The sequence below is a fragment of the Emydura macquarii genome, unplaced genomic scaffold (genome assembly GCF_026122565.2).
Source record: "Emydura macquarii macquarii isolate MOO-44397 ecotype Brisbane River unplaced genomic scaffold, CSIRO-AGI_Emac_v2 contig_3451, whole genome shotgun sequence".
In the NCBI taxonomy this organism is placed as follows: Eukaryota; Metazoa; Chordata; order Testudines; family Chelidae; genus Emydura; species Emydura macquarii.
The window spans coordinates 4,142,769-4,160,996 of NW_027133588.1; the positions used below are offsets into that span (position 1 = coordinate 4,142,769).

General features: G+C 43.8%; 1 protein-coding gene across 5 annotated transcripts in view; it reads left to right on the plus strand.

The window, feature by feature from the left end:
• The window catches only part of DAPK2 (death associated protein kinase 2), an 80,915-nt gene that overhangs the window by 40,231 nt on the left and 22,456 nt on the right, over positions 1-18,228 (plus strand). For all 5 annotated transcript variants that reach the window (XM_067534809.1, XM_067534808.1, XM_067534810.1 and 2 more), the window contains exons 4-7: positions 10,087-10,225; positions 15,599-15,728; positions 16,951-16,999; positions 17,653-17,679. In XM_067534809.1, coding sequence (XP_067390910.1) covers positions 10,087-10,225; positions 15,599-15,728; positions 16,951-16,999; positions 17,653-17,679 — 345 coding nt within the window. The remainder of the gene's footprint in view (positions 1-10,086; positions 10,226-15,598; positions 15,729-16,950; positions 17,000-17,652; positions 17,680-18,228) is intronic.

Here is an 18,228-nt window from a genome sequence, read left to right on the forward strand (position 1 = left end):
ATGTCTCTGCTTTTCTCAGGGTTGGAGAGTTGGGGACGGGGAGGGAGGGAGGAAGCTGTGTGTATGTTGGGAGTTGAAGCAAGAAGGAAGGAAAGGCAGGCTTATGTTCCCAATCTGTCAAAATTGTTAGAGAGACAGGCCGAAGTTTGGACCAGTTTGTAATGTTCTCCAAACCTGATAGTCCATCCCTTAGTGAGGCATTACACAACAGTAATATAATCCCAGCCCTCCCAGCAGTGCACACTGGGTAGGTACCATGTTTGTATCCCATTGCTGATGGGTTTGATTAGGTTGAGCTGGTTGTAGTGCCCCAGGTAGCACTATGCACTTTGTCACTTGCCTTACTGGGCTTTTTAATTAGATGACTCCTTCAAAGGTTTTTTAAAGCGGAATTGTCTAAAAAACAAATAATCTCAAAAGTTATAAGGAACCCAAGAGGCCAGGCTAAGGCAAGAATCTCCGTTGTATTAATTCAGATGGAATAAAGGGACCCAAATAATAAAACATGTTAGTTAACATGACCCTGATATTGTCCAGTTTTAAACAAGGTTCAGGGTTTCGTACACATAGGCCTTCACCTGCTTAGTGCCATGGCAAAAATATTATTACAAATCCTTTTTAGCCTTTTATTAAAGATACAGAAAAGAAAGAAGAACAGCTAAAGCATTTTAAATGTATAACATGAATTAAGGGTTTCTTTTTAACACCATCCCACGTTCCCTTTTCATTTCGCTGTAGAGAGTCTTTGGAGGGGAAGAGCCCCTGTCAGACAGTCTCTTAGAGGGTGTTAAAGATGGTGGTAACTGTCCTTTTGGGAGAAAAAGAAGAAGTTAATTGAAATGGCCTGGAATTGTCGCTGCTGTTGCTGCTAAAGTCCAGTCCAGTTTCCTAGAAGGCAAAACAAGACAAACACACGCGATAGGGGAGAGAAAAGAACAGCAAAGACAGAAAATTCAGCTTCTGTCTCTCATGTTAATTCTACTTGCGACCTTGCCGCTGGAGAAACACAGACACAGCTCACGTTCTTATTATGCACTTCAAGACCTGGCAAACTTGTATGGGTATCAGACTATTTATTTAGGCCATTGGTTTTAGCTGCCTTTTTGGTCACAGGCTTGCAGTAATGTTGCAAAATATGCAATCTTGGCCAGCTAAGCTAGATTCTTATTAGGCAGAAGGAAAAAAGGAAAAGGATAAGAAAGAAAAATAATAAAGTGGGGAAGAAAAAGAACATTTTGGAGCGAAGAGCCAGAGGCGGGGAACAAAGGATAGGGCTTTGTTGCAAAAAATAGACCCATAACAAGTCTCAAAGCACAGGTCAATTAGGCCCTCAGGGTTCGTGCTAGAAAGCTAAAACTAGCAGTGTAGAAGTTCCAGAGCCTGGGCTTTGAAACCCATCAAAGGGGTAGGTCTCAGAACCCGGGCTCTAGCCTGAGCCCAAATGTCTGAACTAATATTTTTGGCTCTGTAGTGCAAGCCCCATGAGCCCAGGTCAGTTGACCTGGTCTCTGAGACTTGCTGCAGTGTGACTTTTTTTTACATTGTTGTCAGAATCAGTCTCACATCCCAGGTGATGTTGAGGAATTAGCAGTGGTCATCTGGCTTCCTCTGTCTGGCCCGGAGTGGTCAGAACATCTCTCAGGATTAGAACAAAGGTCCGGGGTCTGAGGGAATGGTGGAGATGGCAGCCATGAGGGTGAAGCTTATTCCTTTCCCTTCTTTCAGTCAACTAGTGTCACAGTAGCCAGCTTTTTCCTCCAAAGTCTCTTTCTGAGGATCCCAAAAGGGAATGATGGGTGGAATAGCCCATCCTCTCATTGTTTGGTTCACCAATAAGGCCTAGCTTCTGACACATCAGCTTTGGTCTATTGATTTCTAGTCCCATGCATCTCTTATGTACGAAGCATGGTCTTAATACAGTCCTTGAATTATATCTGTAGGCCTTCCTGTTTAGGCTAATCAAGTCTCTTTGCCTCCCTTTTTCACTTTTTCACATCAAAATGTATTGTTATAAGTTGTTGTGATATTTACTAAATGTTCACTCACTTCTTACAGTAGAACTCACAATTAGGGCAAATGCAGAAGCCCAGTTATTACAACAGATCCTGCTTGCATGCATCCTCTAAATTAACTGATCAGATGATATGCATGCAGGTGCTAACAGCATGCAGATGGCGTACACCTCCTTTACCTTTCACCATGTATGAGAACACCACTACCACCAAGTTGGCCCCGTGCTTTGGATGAGATCAGCTCATCGATGAAGAACCACCAGTCGAAGCTGAGCCAGAGCAAGACAAAGATGATGCTGATGGGCAGATGAAAGCATTTTGAAGAATTTGCAGCCACAGTGCAGTCAAGTTTGGCTGAAGGTTCATATCCACAATTGGTCAATTTAGTCCATAGTTTGAGTGCTCCTGGATTCCTTGCTGATGCTAAGCTATCTCATAGCAGCATCTGTGAGGACCACTATCTCCAGTTGGCTGAGAGACTCTGTCCCATGCTGGAGAAAGATGACTTGGCCTTCGTCACTTCTTGACTCTATTACAACAATGTGGCATATCTGATTATGAAGCCATCAGCAATTAGGAAACTCCAACAACTACAGAACGCTACAGCTTGTCTCCTCAGCAACTCAGGCTACCACAAGCACATCAAAACCGTCCTCCACTCTACACTGAATTCCCAAAGAACTTTGAGTCAAGTTCAAGGCATCTGTCCTTATCTTTAAGGTCTGCCTTTATCTTCAAGGAGAGAATTAGATGTGTTAACTATTTTAGCCTATTTAACCAATTCTGCATCGCCTCTGGTGTGTCACATGCAGAATGGCTTTGGAGTCAACCATTGGGTGGGCTGCTGCAAGGTATCTGAAATTTAACCTGATGAAGAATCAAGGACAATAGGATTGCTGTGAAATCCTATTACTAAGTAAATCTGGTCTTCCATGATACATTGTGATGATTCAACTAGAGGAGAGACTGCAGTGAATCATGGGAGCTGTAGTCCAGCCAGGAGCCTGGGCAATAGAGGAGAATGAGGACATAAGGCACCTGCACTACAGCTCCCATGATGCACTGCAACAACTCCAGCAAACACCAATTGATGTCGAGCTGACCCAAAACAAAATATTTTATTTAGATTTTTTCCATGAAAAAGTTTGATATTTGCAGAAACTGCATTTTCCATTGAAAAACATTTCAATGTGTGGCACGTACTTGAGTGTGGCATGTACTTTCTCTCCTTGAGTCAGCAGGAGCTGGGAGTTCTTCAGAGAGAATGTCTCTGGCCATTGAATGGGAACTCCTGTGTCTGATGAAGGGTACAGATGAGGATGAAGGTAATGGGCAGAAGAGGTTGTGGTTGATTCTGTCCTTAGCCAGAAGGATAATATCCAGAATAGCTGGGGGGAAATAGGGATTCTTGGGGTTCTGCAATTTCCTCACATAAACACCCTCCTCCCCCAATAGCCAAACGCACAGATTGTGTACAAGGTACTCTTCATCTAGGGTCTGACCTAAAAGGAAAGAATGGTTTGCAAAACAAGGCCAGGCATCATTGGGCTTCAGAGTTTGCTTTTTAATGCAGACCAGTTTGTGCTGTTTAAAAGGACTTAAAACCACTTGGCTTCTACCCCTGTTTCTTGGCTTAGATATCAATAAACTTTTACTTGTGTGTCTGTATGCTTTACCAAATAAACGTACAGCATGAGCAAGCTGGCGGTGTGCTTGGGAATCCTGTTAACAGCCTTGAGCAGGAAGCCTTCATGTGGCATGAGTTGGAACTGTAAGTTTGCATTCAGGGAGTTGCCTTTATGTGTGCAGTGAATACTGTTGACAAAAAGGGAGCTTGAAAATCTCATGGGAGTTTATTCATTAAAGAATTGTCATTTTAATGGAAAAAAACAATGGGTGTTCTGTAGCACTTGAAAGACTAACAAATTTAATTTCTGCAGGCATAAGCTTTCATGGGCTCCAGCCCACTTCCTCAGATGCAAGTGACAGAGATATACAGGAGGCAACATATATAGGAGGCAACATATACATATCCAAGAGAAGTGACAACAATGGGGGGGTGAAAGCAGGGTACTTGAGGCCTAATTACAACCATTGAGTAGGAGTGATAATGGGTGATCAGAGGCAATTACTTCTTGTACATTCTTGAACCCATTATCACCTCCTACTCAATGGTTGTAATTAGGCCTCAAGTACCCTGCTTTCAAACCCCCCCATTGTTGTCTCTTCTCTTGGATATGTATATGTTGCCTCCTGTATATCTCTGTCACTTGCATCTGAGGAAGTGGGCTGGAGCCCATGAAAGCTTATGCCTGCAGAAATTAAATGTGTTAGTCTTTAAAGTGCTACAGAACTCTCGTTGTTTTTGCTGTATACAGACTAACACGGCTACCCCTCTGGAACTCTTAATTTTAATGGGGTTCAGGACAGTATCAAAATTCCCAGTTCCCACTGTAACCAATACATTAGCTGCACATCTTTGGATCCAGTGGCACTTAGTGTGACCTGATGTCCCGATATAAGGGACTTTATCTTATATATGTAACTATACTGCTCTCCCTCCCCAGAAGAAAAAGTGTCCTAATTTTTCACACTTGCTAGCTGATCATCCTAATGATGCTTTACCCATTGGTCTTGAAATACTTCTATAAAGGCAGCATCTCTGGATCCAAAATGACAGCGGGATCCAGCCATCTGTTTCTAACGTTGCATTGTTCTTCTTAGACCAATAGAAAATGAGTCCAAACAGCAGCTACCTGTTTTAGATGGGCCGGGTGATAATGCACATTTTTCTATAACACAAATTATTCTGCCCATATTAATATCTACCTCCCAGTGACATTGTCACTGCACATGTGACAGTTTGAAACTGAAATGCCTCGGCTTCCTGGCCTTAGATTGTAAACTGTGCAGGACCAGGAATATATTTTATGCTGTGTGTGTACGGTGCCAGGTAATTTTACAGTGCTCCATGAATGATTCAGTTGTTTGGGTTATATACTGGGCCTGGGGAGGGGGATTCTAGCCGAAATACATGGGTGTGTTGGTACGTGAAGCTGGTAGTGATCTCAAAGTGAACACCACAGACATACAAATAAATGTAAATAGGGGGGATTTCCTTCCCTTATATGCACAAAAATGAGCCTGCGGTGTAGAAAGAGGTGAGGAAGACCATGTCGAGGAGAAATGTCCTTCCGCAACCACGCCACGGGAGCTCAGTCTCTGTAGCAAGGAGGAGGACTTGGGCATTCGCTACTTGGTACATCATGTGCAGCCCCGCATCCCAGTCTGGGCAATTAGCATGTAATGCAAAATGACCTAAGCAGCAGTAACACTCCCTGTGTCTCTGCAGCTTACTGCGATTGGGGCCATAGGCCGAGGTTTGGTAGGAGACCTTCCAATGACATCCCAGCAGAGCACAGCACTGTTCTTGCAGTGCTATTAAGGAAGCATAGAGACACACACACACACACACCCCTTGGTCATACAGCAGCAACAGTGTTGTCCAGGATGGTTCCAATACACAAAGCTGGGGGAGGCCATTACAATAAGTAGCTGATCAAGTAACTTGACTGACCACATGTACGTTCGTGTTTGATACCATTGAAAATCATCCCCACCCTAAACGTCTCACGGCAATCTTTTTCAGATACATCCTGTGACTGTGCAAACAGCTCACCGCTTAATGGTGTGAAATTCTCCACAGGGTGCAGCTGACAAGTAGCAGCATTAAGTGGTCACATGCTGCTGATTTTAGTGGCTTCCAACAGTCTGTTCCATCTCAGCACTATTTGTCAGCTACTCTGACCTGCTGTAACCAGTATGATATTGACTCAGATCAAGCCAGTTCCAAAGAAGCACCAGTTCCTTGCAGTGCTCCCTTTGCTGGAGCTGGGCAAGCACAACATGTCAGTTTCTCCACTAATTTAAGAGATTTGCCATCAATTTGTTAGTTTAAATGTCATTCCAAGAAAATGTTGCAATTGTTTGTTGTCTGTTACTGAGCTAAAAGAAATCCCCCACTCCCAAAATAATTCTGTTTTTTTACAACAGGGATGGAAGATGCTCTAAGCATGTGGGTTTGTTAACACACAAACTGGCACTACAGTACTAAATCAGTTTGAATTCAGACCTTTAGCTGTTTGGGCATAAGTCTGTGAGTGGCCACTCTGATTTCAGTGTAACTCAAGTTGGTAAAACAGATGTCGTTATTTCAAAGCCAGCCTGCATGTGTAAACAACCCCTCAGAATCATCAGAGTTCAACAGAGCAACAAGGGAGTATATCAAAAGCCAGCCCCTTAAATTTAAAAGATGCCACTTCGAGGAAGCAGAGTCCTTATCCCACAGAGAAGTAGGAACTGTATTGAGTGTCTGGCCACACTCCTGATCTAGGGAAGCTGATAAATGATAAACAGGAGAAAGCATAGCCCTCTCAGGAAGACGGAGAGTGGAAGAATTGCATGTGCATGCACGTCTGACCCGTAATGATAATGATACAAGTGGAAGTAGCGCTCATTGGGCTAGGGGAGTGATTCTTAAGCTAGCTGGCTGGCTGGTGAAATTCACCATGTGCAGAGGGCTAGCACAAAGAACACCACTAAAGGCTCATTTAATAGGCCTTGTGCTGGCCCTTTGCTCTGGAGTGAATTTCACCTGCTGTGCAAAGTCCTAGGTTGAAATCCCGGAGGAGTCATGGAGGGAGAGAAAAGCTTCCTGTGTCTCGTAGTCCCTGGAGGTAGAGAGCAGCCCTGCACAAGAGGACAAGTTAGTATCGTTCCCCTCTCTGAGCTGCATGACTGATTGCAACAACAAAGATGTCCATTCCCTCACCTAGCCATCAGCATCCAAAATAACACATTGCCAGGGGGCACTGTAAGAATGTGGGTGCCTGCGTAGGGGCTTCTCAAATACCTTTTCCCCTTTAATAGCAATTATTGATTGTCTGGAAAATACTGTCATTTTTTAATTTATTTTTATTTCCAGTTTTATTGTCACTGAGACACGGTGGCCCAAATTTATCTAGCTTATAAGCTTTTTAGGGCAGGGACTAATTTTTTGGTCTGTGTTTGTACAGCTCCTAGCACAGTGGGGTCCTGATCCACATTGAGGGCCCCTGGGTGGCTATGGCAATACAAATAATTAATAATAAATTAATCTCTAAGGGAGGCACCATTAAAGCCAGTTGAACTTTCCCCGGGACTAATTTGCCTTGGTGGCTTGGACAGATGAAGCAGGATTGATGATAAGCATCCGTGTATGCACCTGTGAGCAAGTGAGATCACCAGAGGTGAAGTGGTCCAAGGGGCTCTTTGATGCCCTGGAGTGGATACTGTGGAATATGGATTTCCACCTGTGTGGTTTTCCCTATGGAAAACCTCCATGTAGTAATGGCCTGGCCAGCAGCAAGCTGCTGATTAGCTAAGAATTGCTCACATGGCTGGTCTGTGCTAAAACATCCTATTCTGTTCATTACCCTCTGCTCCTCCCTGCCCTCTTCCTGGCCTGCTCGTGTGTCTCATCCACCTGTTATCTCCTGTCTTTTTGGAGCGGGAACAGTTATTTACTGTGTGTTTTGTACAGTGCCTAGCACAATGGGGCCCTGACCCAGATGAGGCCTCTCAGTGCTACAGCAATACAATAATTCATGTTAAACGTGTAACTTTCATCTCTGGTGCTCTAATGTCCGGCCTCTGGTGCTTCCTGCAGTTAATCACTGTTGAGGACAGGCACTAAGGTTGGGGTGCTGTCACTCTTGCTACTAGTTACTGCTGGGCTTTGGCTTCAAAGGCTGACTCCAAAACCCTTGATTGCCAGGCTGGGGGAACAATGGGTGGGGTTGGGGGCTAGCACACCCCCCAGTGAAAATACTGGGAGATATCATGTATGTTTCTGTCCCCACAATATTTTCCATCCACACAATATCTCATGGAGGTACGAGCAGGACCTGGCTATGTTTCCACCCCACGGGCATGCACTGGGGCTGGAGGTGCGAGCAGGATGTGGAGAAGGGGCTGCAGAGGCCATTGGGGTGGGATGAGGGACGGCGTGTGCACAGGGGGCTTTGGTGTATGGGGATCAGCTGCCAGGAGGGAGGGGACTACAAGGCACCAGGCACCAGCTGCTGAGGAACTGACATAGGAATGGGAGTAGGAGCTGCCGGGATGCCCCTTCCCAGCCTGGAGCCAGCTGTCCCCATCCAGTCTCAGAAGCTCCTCTTGCTCCCCCTCCTATCTCCTCACCCCACCCCCTTTCACCCCCCCACCCCTCCTTGATTGATTGACAAGGTATCTACAGAAGGATCTTCAGTACCTTCAGTAGAGAGGTGAACCCATCCCCAACCAAAACTTGCTGGCTCAGCTGTGGCCATGGCCGCCTCCTATAGCAAATGTGACTGCTGCTGTTCCTCCTCTGCAGAACATGTGCCATTGAAGACAAGGGGACAGGAAGAACACTGCTAAGTCAGCAGTTGATCCTGTTTACGTGCAACTCAGCAGTTCCACAGCTTGCCCTAGCTCCTGGGGGTCACCCTGGCACTGCATCTCTTTGTTTCTTTTCCTCCATTCTTGGCCTCTCTGGTGCTTCCAGCTCTTAGCCTTGAAACAACAGTCTGTGTTTGTGGTGGGTGTTGAAGTCTGTGTACATATAACAAAGTAGTCAGCTGCTTCCCAGGGTTAGGAGGATAGCATCACTCCATTCTTACTAGCTGTTGCTGGAATAGCCTCATCCTTCACAAGGGTAAGGTGGCAGCTGCCAAATGGGGGAGAGAAGAAGCTGTGGGGAGGGAAAGACAGGGGATGTCATGGTCACATCACAACAAATACTGCGGAGGAACCAGAGCTCAGACAGGTGATTGCATAAACAAATACCCTCAGCAATAGGCATGAACAGCTATAAATACAATATTGCACTCAAGCAATTTCTGTGCTGCTGTTCCAGCACAATTTAGCTTCAATTATCCGAGGCCTCCAGCTCTTGGCTCTTTTAGTAGTATGTGGTCGGTCAGTGATGCCAGTGGCTTATTTTCCACAGTAACTGCTGGATCCTGAAATCTTTGCTCAGTGCTGAGTCCTCAGTAGGAGTCCAGGAGTGAGTAATGACAGGATTGGGCGGGCCCAGAGGCGCTCAGTATTTGTGCTGCATACCGCAACTGATAAGCTGAAAGAGGAAGATAATAGCATAAATGACAGCTCTGTAAAATAATAGGACCAGACATGTTGACTAATTCGTTATCTTGATCTTCTGCTATGTTGCAATATAGAAAACAATCTGAAGGTTTATAATATAAGAAAACAAAAATGGCAGCAGAAGTCTTGTCTGGAGTAAATATTTTTTTACTATTGGTTTGAAAGGTCATAGTAGTAACTAGATTATTATTTTCACATTGCCTTGTTTTGGGGAAACAGCTTACGGTATCGTCCAGGGTTATTTAATTTGCTTATTAAAAATCTGGCACAAAATAAAGGTTTCTCTGTCAGTTACATGTCAAATAAGCATTCTCATCAGAGCACAGAGAGGTTCTTTATGAATATCCTGGGAAAGGAAGCAGATTCTGTTGACAGGTCTCATTGCAGCGTGTTACTGATGGTGAAAGATAAGGAAAAAAGTTCTTCATTAGGACAACAGCATTATAGTTTCTTCTATTTCCTCCATCACTATAAAAATGGACAATAAAAAATGGACAGTTATTACTAGTGCTGTACTATGTGTGTGTATGTACCTACATATGTTTGTATATATTAATAATGCTGTGCTTTTCTACAGGACCCTTTAGGTTAGACTCAAAGTGTTTTACAAATATTAATGAATGAAACCGCGCAGCACCTGAGAGGTAGGGATTAGTATCCCCAGTTTCCAGTAGCAGAAGCTGGGTCTTAAAGAGGTTGTGACTTGTTCAGCATCCCAGAGGAAGTTTGTGGTGGAGTTGGGACTATAACCTAGATCTCCTGGCTTACGCTTCAGAGTGGGCTTGTTCTAAGTGGATGACATTTTGTTTGTTTGCCATTTTAACTATATCCATGTTTATGTGCCTTACCCTGCTGTACCTAACACAAGGCTTCCCTGTATGTCTTGCAGAGTGTCTGGAGGAGAACTTTTTGATTTCCTGGCACAGAAAGAGTCTCTGAGTGAGGAAGAAGCAACCAGATTCATTAAGGAGATTTTAGATGGTGTTAACTACCTCCATGCCAAGAAAATTGCTCATTTTGATTTAAAGGTAAAAAAAAATTGATCTAGTTAAAATAAATGATTGTATAATATATTCTGTAATACAGCATACATTTTTATGGGATGGTATATAAAATATGCTTGATGCTAGAGAAAATGGAAGAGTAGAATGCTTAGCTTCTTGAACTGAAGCTTATGGCTACCTGCTTTGCTGGATGGATGAGACAGCACGCCATAGTGCGCAGAAATGGTTTTTCCCAAGATCTTGTATTTTCTTTTCGTGATGAGAATGAGATATCAAAGAAGCCTTCGTTTGTGGCGGTCAGATATTTTAGTTACCGTTACTGTTATTTATTGTTTATGTAATAGCACCCAAACGTGGTGGCTGCTTTTACAGATGTATAGGAAGATATACAGTACCTGCCCTGAAGAGCTCACAAACTAATAACCATCACGAGTCCTTTTCTAAGTAATTTTCCTTTGGAATCACTATCCCCATCAAAGCAAATTAGTCAAAGTGAGCTTTTAAACATGAATATAACAATCAATACGACATTTGCCTTGTAAGTGTTAGACTCTAATCCATATTCCCACTTCTGGAAAGCATTTTCAACGTTGAACCCTGATTGAGTGGGTCTCTACTTACAGCATACGTGTTGTGTGTGATACGTGCTGCTTCCAGTCCTGTCCAGTTCATTTCTTTACCAAAACTATCACAGACTGCGACAGTGATTGTGTTTAGAATTCTATGATGAACGAAGATCGTTAGAGCCCTGCACAGATACAAGAATGAGGATCTGCATCCGATCCACATCTGCGAGCATCAACCTCTGTCCGACCCGCAATCCGCATTCCCTGCTTTGTCTACCTGCATCCGCGCCGCACCCCCAGCCCTGAGCCATCAATCAGTTGTTTGGCAAGCCTGACACTCAACAGCTGATCAGCAGCCAGTCCCAGGCCCCCGCCAAATAGCTGACCGGCAGCCAGCTAGAGGCCCCGTGGAACAGCTGAGTGGGCTGCCTGAGGGAGCAGAGGGGAAGAGGGCTGGGCTGCCGGGGGGCAGGGGGTTTGAGGAGAAAAGTGAAGGAGAGGGATGAGGGGAGTGGAAGGTGAGATCTACACTGGGGGGCCTCTGGGGCTGGGCTAATGAGGGACTCTCTTCTCAGCCTCCTGTGGTCCTGGGGCCAAGCTCTTGCTTGCTGCTGCTCCCGCTAAGGGGGAGCCAGCTCTGGGCCCCAGCACTTGCTCTTAGTTTCCCCAGGGTGTCCCCATTGTGAACTCATTCCCTGCCAGTTGCGGGGTGGCCCTGCCTGTGGGATCCCAACTCCTCCTGCAGGGATGTAGCAAGTTCAGGCTCCAGGGAGATCAGGGCCTACTCCAGGGGACTGTCTTCCCCAAGGCTGCTGGCTGGGATAAGCATCTTGTGGTCACCAGCCCAGGGGCCCCCTGCCAAACAGCTGATGAGCGGCGGGCTGTGGGGGGGGGGGCGCCACCGAACAATTGATCGCACCATATAAAGTGGGTATCCATGGATTTGCAGGGCTCTAAAGATCATTACTTTGAAACTGCAGAGTTCAAACAGTTTCGGCAATGTATGTTTGACCAGAGAATAAGAAGTAGATTAGTTGGCACTGTCATTCCAATACCAAGCTTCAGTTGGTCCAAAATATAGCTGCTTGCCTTCTTAGCCATCCAGGTCACCGAGCGCACATTACACCAATGCCCCCCAGGCAGTATCAGGTGAATTTATAGTTTCAGTCCTTACCTTCAGAGCCTTCCATGGAACTGGCCCAAACGTTCTGGGAAATTGTCTCTGTCCATGACTGTGATCTGCCTAGACAATAATGTTCCTCTGGAACTAGGGATCTTTTACCCACAAGGATGAAACTCGAGACTGGGAGCCAGAGCGTTCTCAGCCGCAGGCCTGCAGCAATAGAATTCGCTTCCACAAACATCACCACTTTCAGGACTATATGTCAGTCCCTCCTCAGAGCAAGATGGAAGATAGAGGAAAGGCAGAGGTTGATGAGATATGAAGGACTTTAAAAAAGGGGTTGAGGGGTCTATAGTAGATCACATCATAATTTTGAACCTAGAATTGTTTGATGCCTAGTTACTGCAGTGATGAGTATTACATGGACAGATGTACGCCCAAGTTCTTCTTTTAAATATATTTATTCTTCTTGCTGCAATTGCATATACCCCAACAATACAATACACTTCATCAAACCACTGTCCAAATGTTTGTTTGTTATGTGTGTGACTATGTTTAGGTTGCCCTGAAACAATGTAGCCCAATAACAAAAGGTTTACACTGTGACCTTGAAAAATATGAGAATATTCAGTGATATTCAGAAGATAATTATGTGAACATGAATTAAATTTTTCCCAGGGTGAGTTCCAGCTACTGAAATCCATGTTTCCCATGCCAATAAAGTTCAGTGGTCAATAATGATGTTGGCAAAAGAGCAGAAAGAAATGTGCATGTGGGGATGAACAGACACCATTTCATAAATACAATAAATGACCTGACAAGTAATTTAAAGCAGGATTCAAGATATCACTCGTCTGGCTTTTATAGAACTATTTTTAGAGATTCTGCAGTGTTAAGCGACGTATGTATTTTTAAGTAATAATCCAACTAGAAAAATGGAGTTCCATAATTATCTTGTAATGCTTACCAATCTCTTCAGTCTTGCAATAAAAAAAAGAAGAAGGCTGGAGAACACGTAATGGGAACTAGTTTGGAAGAAAAGGGGTTTTTTGGGCGGAGGAGTTGTTTGTTTTTCTAGTGGCCTTGCCAAGATTTGACTGTGGAAGTGTCTGCAAAAGCAAAGGCTGCTGAAGCAAAAAAACCAAAAACCCCAAACCATTGAACAGCTGGAGATGAACAATACACCAACGGAGGGAGGGGGAAGAAAAAGAGGGAAATTACATTTAAAACCTTTTATAACCATTATATAACCACTGAAAATTCCTTTCTCCCAAGTGGCCCATAAAGCCTAGCACTCCCCACAAAGATCCTGGGAGCAATGGAAGGTTAAATAAATATAGAACTAATGCAACACTTGCTAAACATCACTGGCCAGTCACTTCTCTTGTTACATCCCATTTACATCCTTCCATTTACCCGTTCTCTATTTAGATTGTAAGCTCTTTGGGGCAAGGATCCAGCCTTCATATCATGTCTGCCAAGCAGCTAGGACATTTCTTGTTAATTCCTTATGAGTTCTGATGATATGTTTGGCACCTCATAAAGACACAATAAAACCAGTCCCTGTCCTGAAGTGCTTGGTGCAATATCAATTATACTGTCATGCCTCTGTTAATGTTCTGTTGAAATCAGTGAGGTAGCAGGACATACCAGGGGATGTTTTGCAGCAGTGAAGGGGATTAGATGGTGGGTGGAGAATGTGACATAATGGAAATGTTAATTATATTGTGAACAGGCCAGACATGTAAATGTATCCAGTTATGTGAATGGAGTAAAATGGAAATACTGATTTATGTTTCATTCCCATGATATTAGACAGGGAACCACTTTTCCTATTACTTCCCCTTTCCTGCTCATCTGTTCTCATGACCTACTTCCAGTTGGCATAGTCTGCACCTTGTCACTCGCTCAGATGCAGGCCTGAGAACACCAGGGATCAGCTCCCTCTGGTGTAAACTGGCACAGCAGAGCTATACCTGTTTACCTCAGCTGAGGATCTGCACCGAGATGCAGAGACGATGAATAGAGATGGCTGTTGAATAACTTCTTGTTGTTTTGTGCTGCAGTACCTCTAATACAAGTCTGTTTTAAATGGGCCTGCATCACACGTCAGTAGTGCACACTGCTGCAGATATGTGCATTGAATCTTCAGAAGAAAACCAGCATAGTTAGCCTGGAGCTAAAATCATCTTGGTCCAATGGCTGTGAAAATAAATTATTCATGTAGCCTCTCTGCAAGTGTAATGTAGAATGAGCGTGTGTGTTAGCAGTAGCTCCCAGCACACAGGAAATCAGCTCTGAAATGGTCTGGCAGTTGCCAGCAGGGAATCAAACTTTCTGACTGTTGCTCCCAGACTATGATTAAAAAATGAAAAATTAATAGCATTGGAGTTCTTTATCAAGCTGAATTGTGCCAGCCATGCTCCCCTAAAAACTATATAATAAGGGGGGAATGGCAGAGGCTAAGAAAGTCAGTTGAAAAATAAGTGCAGGGTGTGGAGTGGAACCTCCAGCTGAGGGACAGCTAGCGGTTTTCTTTTCACAATTCTGCCATGTTTGGCCTAGTGTTTTTGGTTGCATTACAGGCAGAAATGCTCCATGCGTTCTTAGAATAGCTTGTTACTAGAGGTGGGCCAGAACCTCCAATCCCAGCCCCTTCTGATTTCAAGGCCATTCAGAGCCTCATCCCAGGTTCCGAACCTACCCCATTGCTGTGATGCCAACGTTGATCCCAAACCGGAGGTGGCAGTTCTTTTCTGATTGGGTTCAGATGTGGCCAGGATCCCTGGAGAACCATTCTCCTGAGACATCTGCCACTCGGGACAAAATTAAACAGCAGCATCCCATGAGTTTGTATCAACAAACCCAAACCTTGGCAGCGTGGTTACACTAGGGTAACCGCTAGTGTAGGCAGGCAAAATCCCTATGTGCCACAATTTGCACTGGTGCAGCTCAGCTCAGTTTCAAGCAGTGGCTTTTCCTTTTTGCACTAGGGGGTTTGCATCAGCAGTAGGTCCCCAATAGCAGTAAATGGGGCAAATCCCTAATGTAGATAAGTCCTGGCTGTCTTCGTATAGCACCATAGTAGCTAGGCACTGAAGACATTCTCTTGTGTGGAAAGGACCAAGTCAAGCTAAGTTCGCCCTCTGCGTTGTACCACCAGGCTCAGCATGTCATTCTCATAACGTGTCTCGTAACGCATCTAGTTGAGCCATGCAATTATTTTCAGTTCTGTGAATAACTCGGGTATCTCATCATTTCCCTGGAAACGAGGTGTATTTTATCTTCATCCTGCTATAACAACCATAATTAACGAAATGAACACAGACAGGCAGAGAGAGAAAGAGATGGGTGAAGAGAACAGGGAAGCTCCTGACATATTAGGAATTGGGACACACTGTAGTTTTGTGAGAGAAAAGAATAAAGGTGATAAGGGAAGTGAATTATTGCTTTTAAGTGGAAGGCTTCAGACACTGCGGAGTGTTAATTTTGCTGCTGTCAAGTTCTGATGTGACAGTCACATTACATAAATATGCTCAGTTTATCAAAACAATGAAGTCTGCATTACCAGGAATAGGTTTGTGGTTTTTACTTGTTCTGCAGAATGTCCAAGCATGAAAAAGTGACTCACGGGACACTGCTTGAGCTCTTGATCTGTTATCTTCCTAACAAATAATATAACTAATCTTTGTGTTTCATTGTTTTTAGCCTGAAAACATTATGCTTCTAGACAAGAATATTCCTATTCCACACATAAAAGTCATTGACTTCGGCCTGGCCCATAAAATAGAAGATGGAGTTGAATTTAAGAATATTTTTGGGACACCAGAGTTTGTAGGTGAGTGTTCAAGCAGTTTCTTAGCGTTGCAGGTTTCCACTGGAGAGGTTGAGACAGCCTTCCTGAATTCAGGTAGAAGCAAGCAACACCTCCACATTTTCAGTCCCCTAAAACTGCCACCCCGTTTGGGTGCACTGCATCTATAGGGCTTGCTTGAATCTTCTTGGAAGGGCAACTGAAAGGCACTTGCTGTAAACTGTAGCTGTTGAGCTAGAGAAATAAATACGGGGTTGAAATTGAGGAAGCCTCCGAGCACTAACCCCAGCTCTGCTAATTACTCTCGCTGTAGCAATTCACAATCTCTCTGCATCTGTAAAACTGGGGTAATATTTACCAACCTCTAGGTCTGTGTTGGTGTTACTGCTTTCTAAGTATAACTCCCTCCCAAATGAACCTGCTTTGGATTAGAGCTCCATATCCTTTCCTTACTCCAGGATAACTCTCATGTTGTGACTTCCTGATCACGTTTCTAACCTCTAGGTTTGCTTGTATTATGTCTTAGTCCTTACTGGTTTTTACACTTCCCAGTCAGAGATCTATTCAGTTAAATTTATTTCTTCTTCCAGATAACAAATGAAGCTGTTAAATAAACACTGATCTGCTGCACTGTTCTAGACAGCGCTTCACACCTCAATATATTACCGTTTATCATTTCCTTTGTTCAGTCCTCTACGTGGATATTTTTCATCCAGAAGTTGTTTCTTCTACAGATGCTAAAATAACAGCTGACACAAATAGTGATGAATAGTGTGTAGGCTGGAAAGAAACCTTGGGCAAGTTGTGCTAGAGCAGTCCCTGACTGGCCAATTACTAAGTAAAGACCAGGCATTAATGCCATCCGTTAATTGTCATTCTGAAATAATTGGGGGGAAATGCTTAGATCCTCCTACTTAGGGTTGCTGTGACCCCAGTTACATGAAGTAATTTGTTGTTGAAGGTATAATTAGTACTGTAGGTTGTTTGTAATACTTTCCTATCCTTTATTCTTTGATCACTTTTCATTCTCCATTTACTCTAAATTAGCTCTCCCTGTGTTTAGGAGCTTAAATTCCTACCACCACATGCACACAGCTGTAGAACTATAAACAGAAATTAACTCACGTAACTACTGGTATGTTTTTTTAACTAGGACTGATTTATTTCCTGACCGAGGCATACGATTCATGCTGCTAAAATTAATTTCTCATTCTCTTGCTGATGTTTGAATAAATGCTTCTTACAGCTCCAGAAATAGTGAACTACGAACCACTCGGGTTAGCTGCCGATATGTGGTAAGTTCTTAGCGTTAACTTCTCTTCCAAGGTGCTATACGGCTAGCTTCTTAAGAGTGCTCTGTGTAAAATCCATTCTCTACATATCAAAAAATGCTGACATACATTAAACAGCTGTTCTTTCACGCCTTCCATTTCCACATGCTGTTTATGGTAAACTTCTACCCACGATGATTACAATTTTTGATTGAATAAAACGGTAGTTAACAATTTGCCACTAGCTGCCGCCTTTTGGAGAGAACCTCTTGAAAGGCACCATTGTCCCTCCACTGCCTTGTGATAGCTTTGTTTATAAAAGTGCTGTAAATAGACCAAGCGTCAATACTAAGCTGTTCTGCTGATAAGGCAGCCCAAAATGGTCATAGTGGTATAACATCCTGGCTGATAGTCCTCTGTGCTTTTGACATAGTACCATAGCTAATTAGTCACCGGGAACCTAGTGTGACTTTACACACCTATTTAAAGAAACCCCAGATATCCATGTCATCTGAAACTGTATCCAAATCCATATTCCTTTTTATGAAGCACTGACTTTTACATACATTTTGTCCAACTGCTAATATCATGGTTCATCTACCGGCCTAGCAGCTACAATTGACTCATGTTACACACATGCATAAAACCTACAATCAGTTGCTCTTTTTGTTTTTTAGGAGCATGGGAGTCATCACCTACATCCTGTAAGTACTGAATTAGATCCACTTGTATGGAATAGCGGTAAAAGTTGTAGCAAGCTAGTGAAAAGCAGTTCTTCTCATCAGTCACTTAGGGAAGGAGCTGCACAACAGGAATGGAGCAACAGTCTGATGGACCAGTGATATCCAGAGGTCTTTTAAAATAGAGAAAGCAAAGAAGTTTAAGTGAAATTAAAAGAGAGACAATATGGACCAAAGAACAGTAAATGCCTCAAAGTAGCACCAGAAGCATCTGTGCCTCTTATGTTTTTGGGGGTGGGATTTTCAAAAGTGGTTGCCAAGTGTTGGCCAAATTCTGCTGCCATTGATGTCAGCCATCATCTTCAGTGGGAACAGAGTTATGCCAACATCAAGCATTTTGGAAAATCCCACTTAAATCTCAGCCTCTCTTTTCCTGGGGTTCTCCAAGACAGGCTCAATGGTCTAGATGCCACAGACATTCCCCAGAGCTCCCACTGGCCTCAATGGGAATTTGGCATTAGCAAGCTTTGCAGCATTGGGGTCAACAGAGAGGCTTAAAAGAGGAATCTCTTT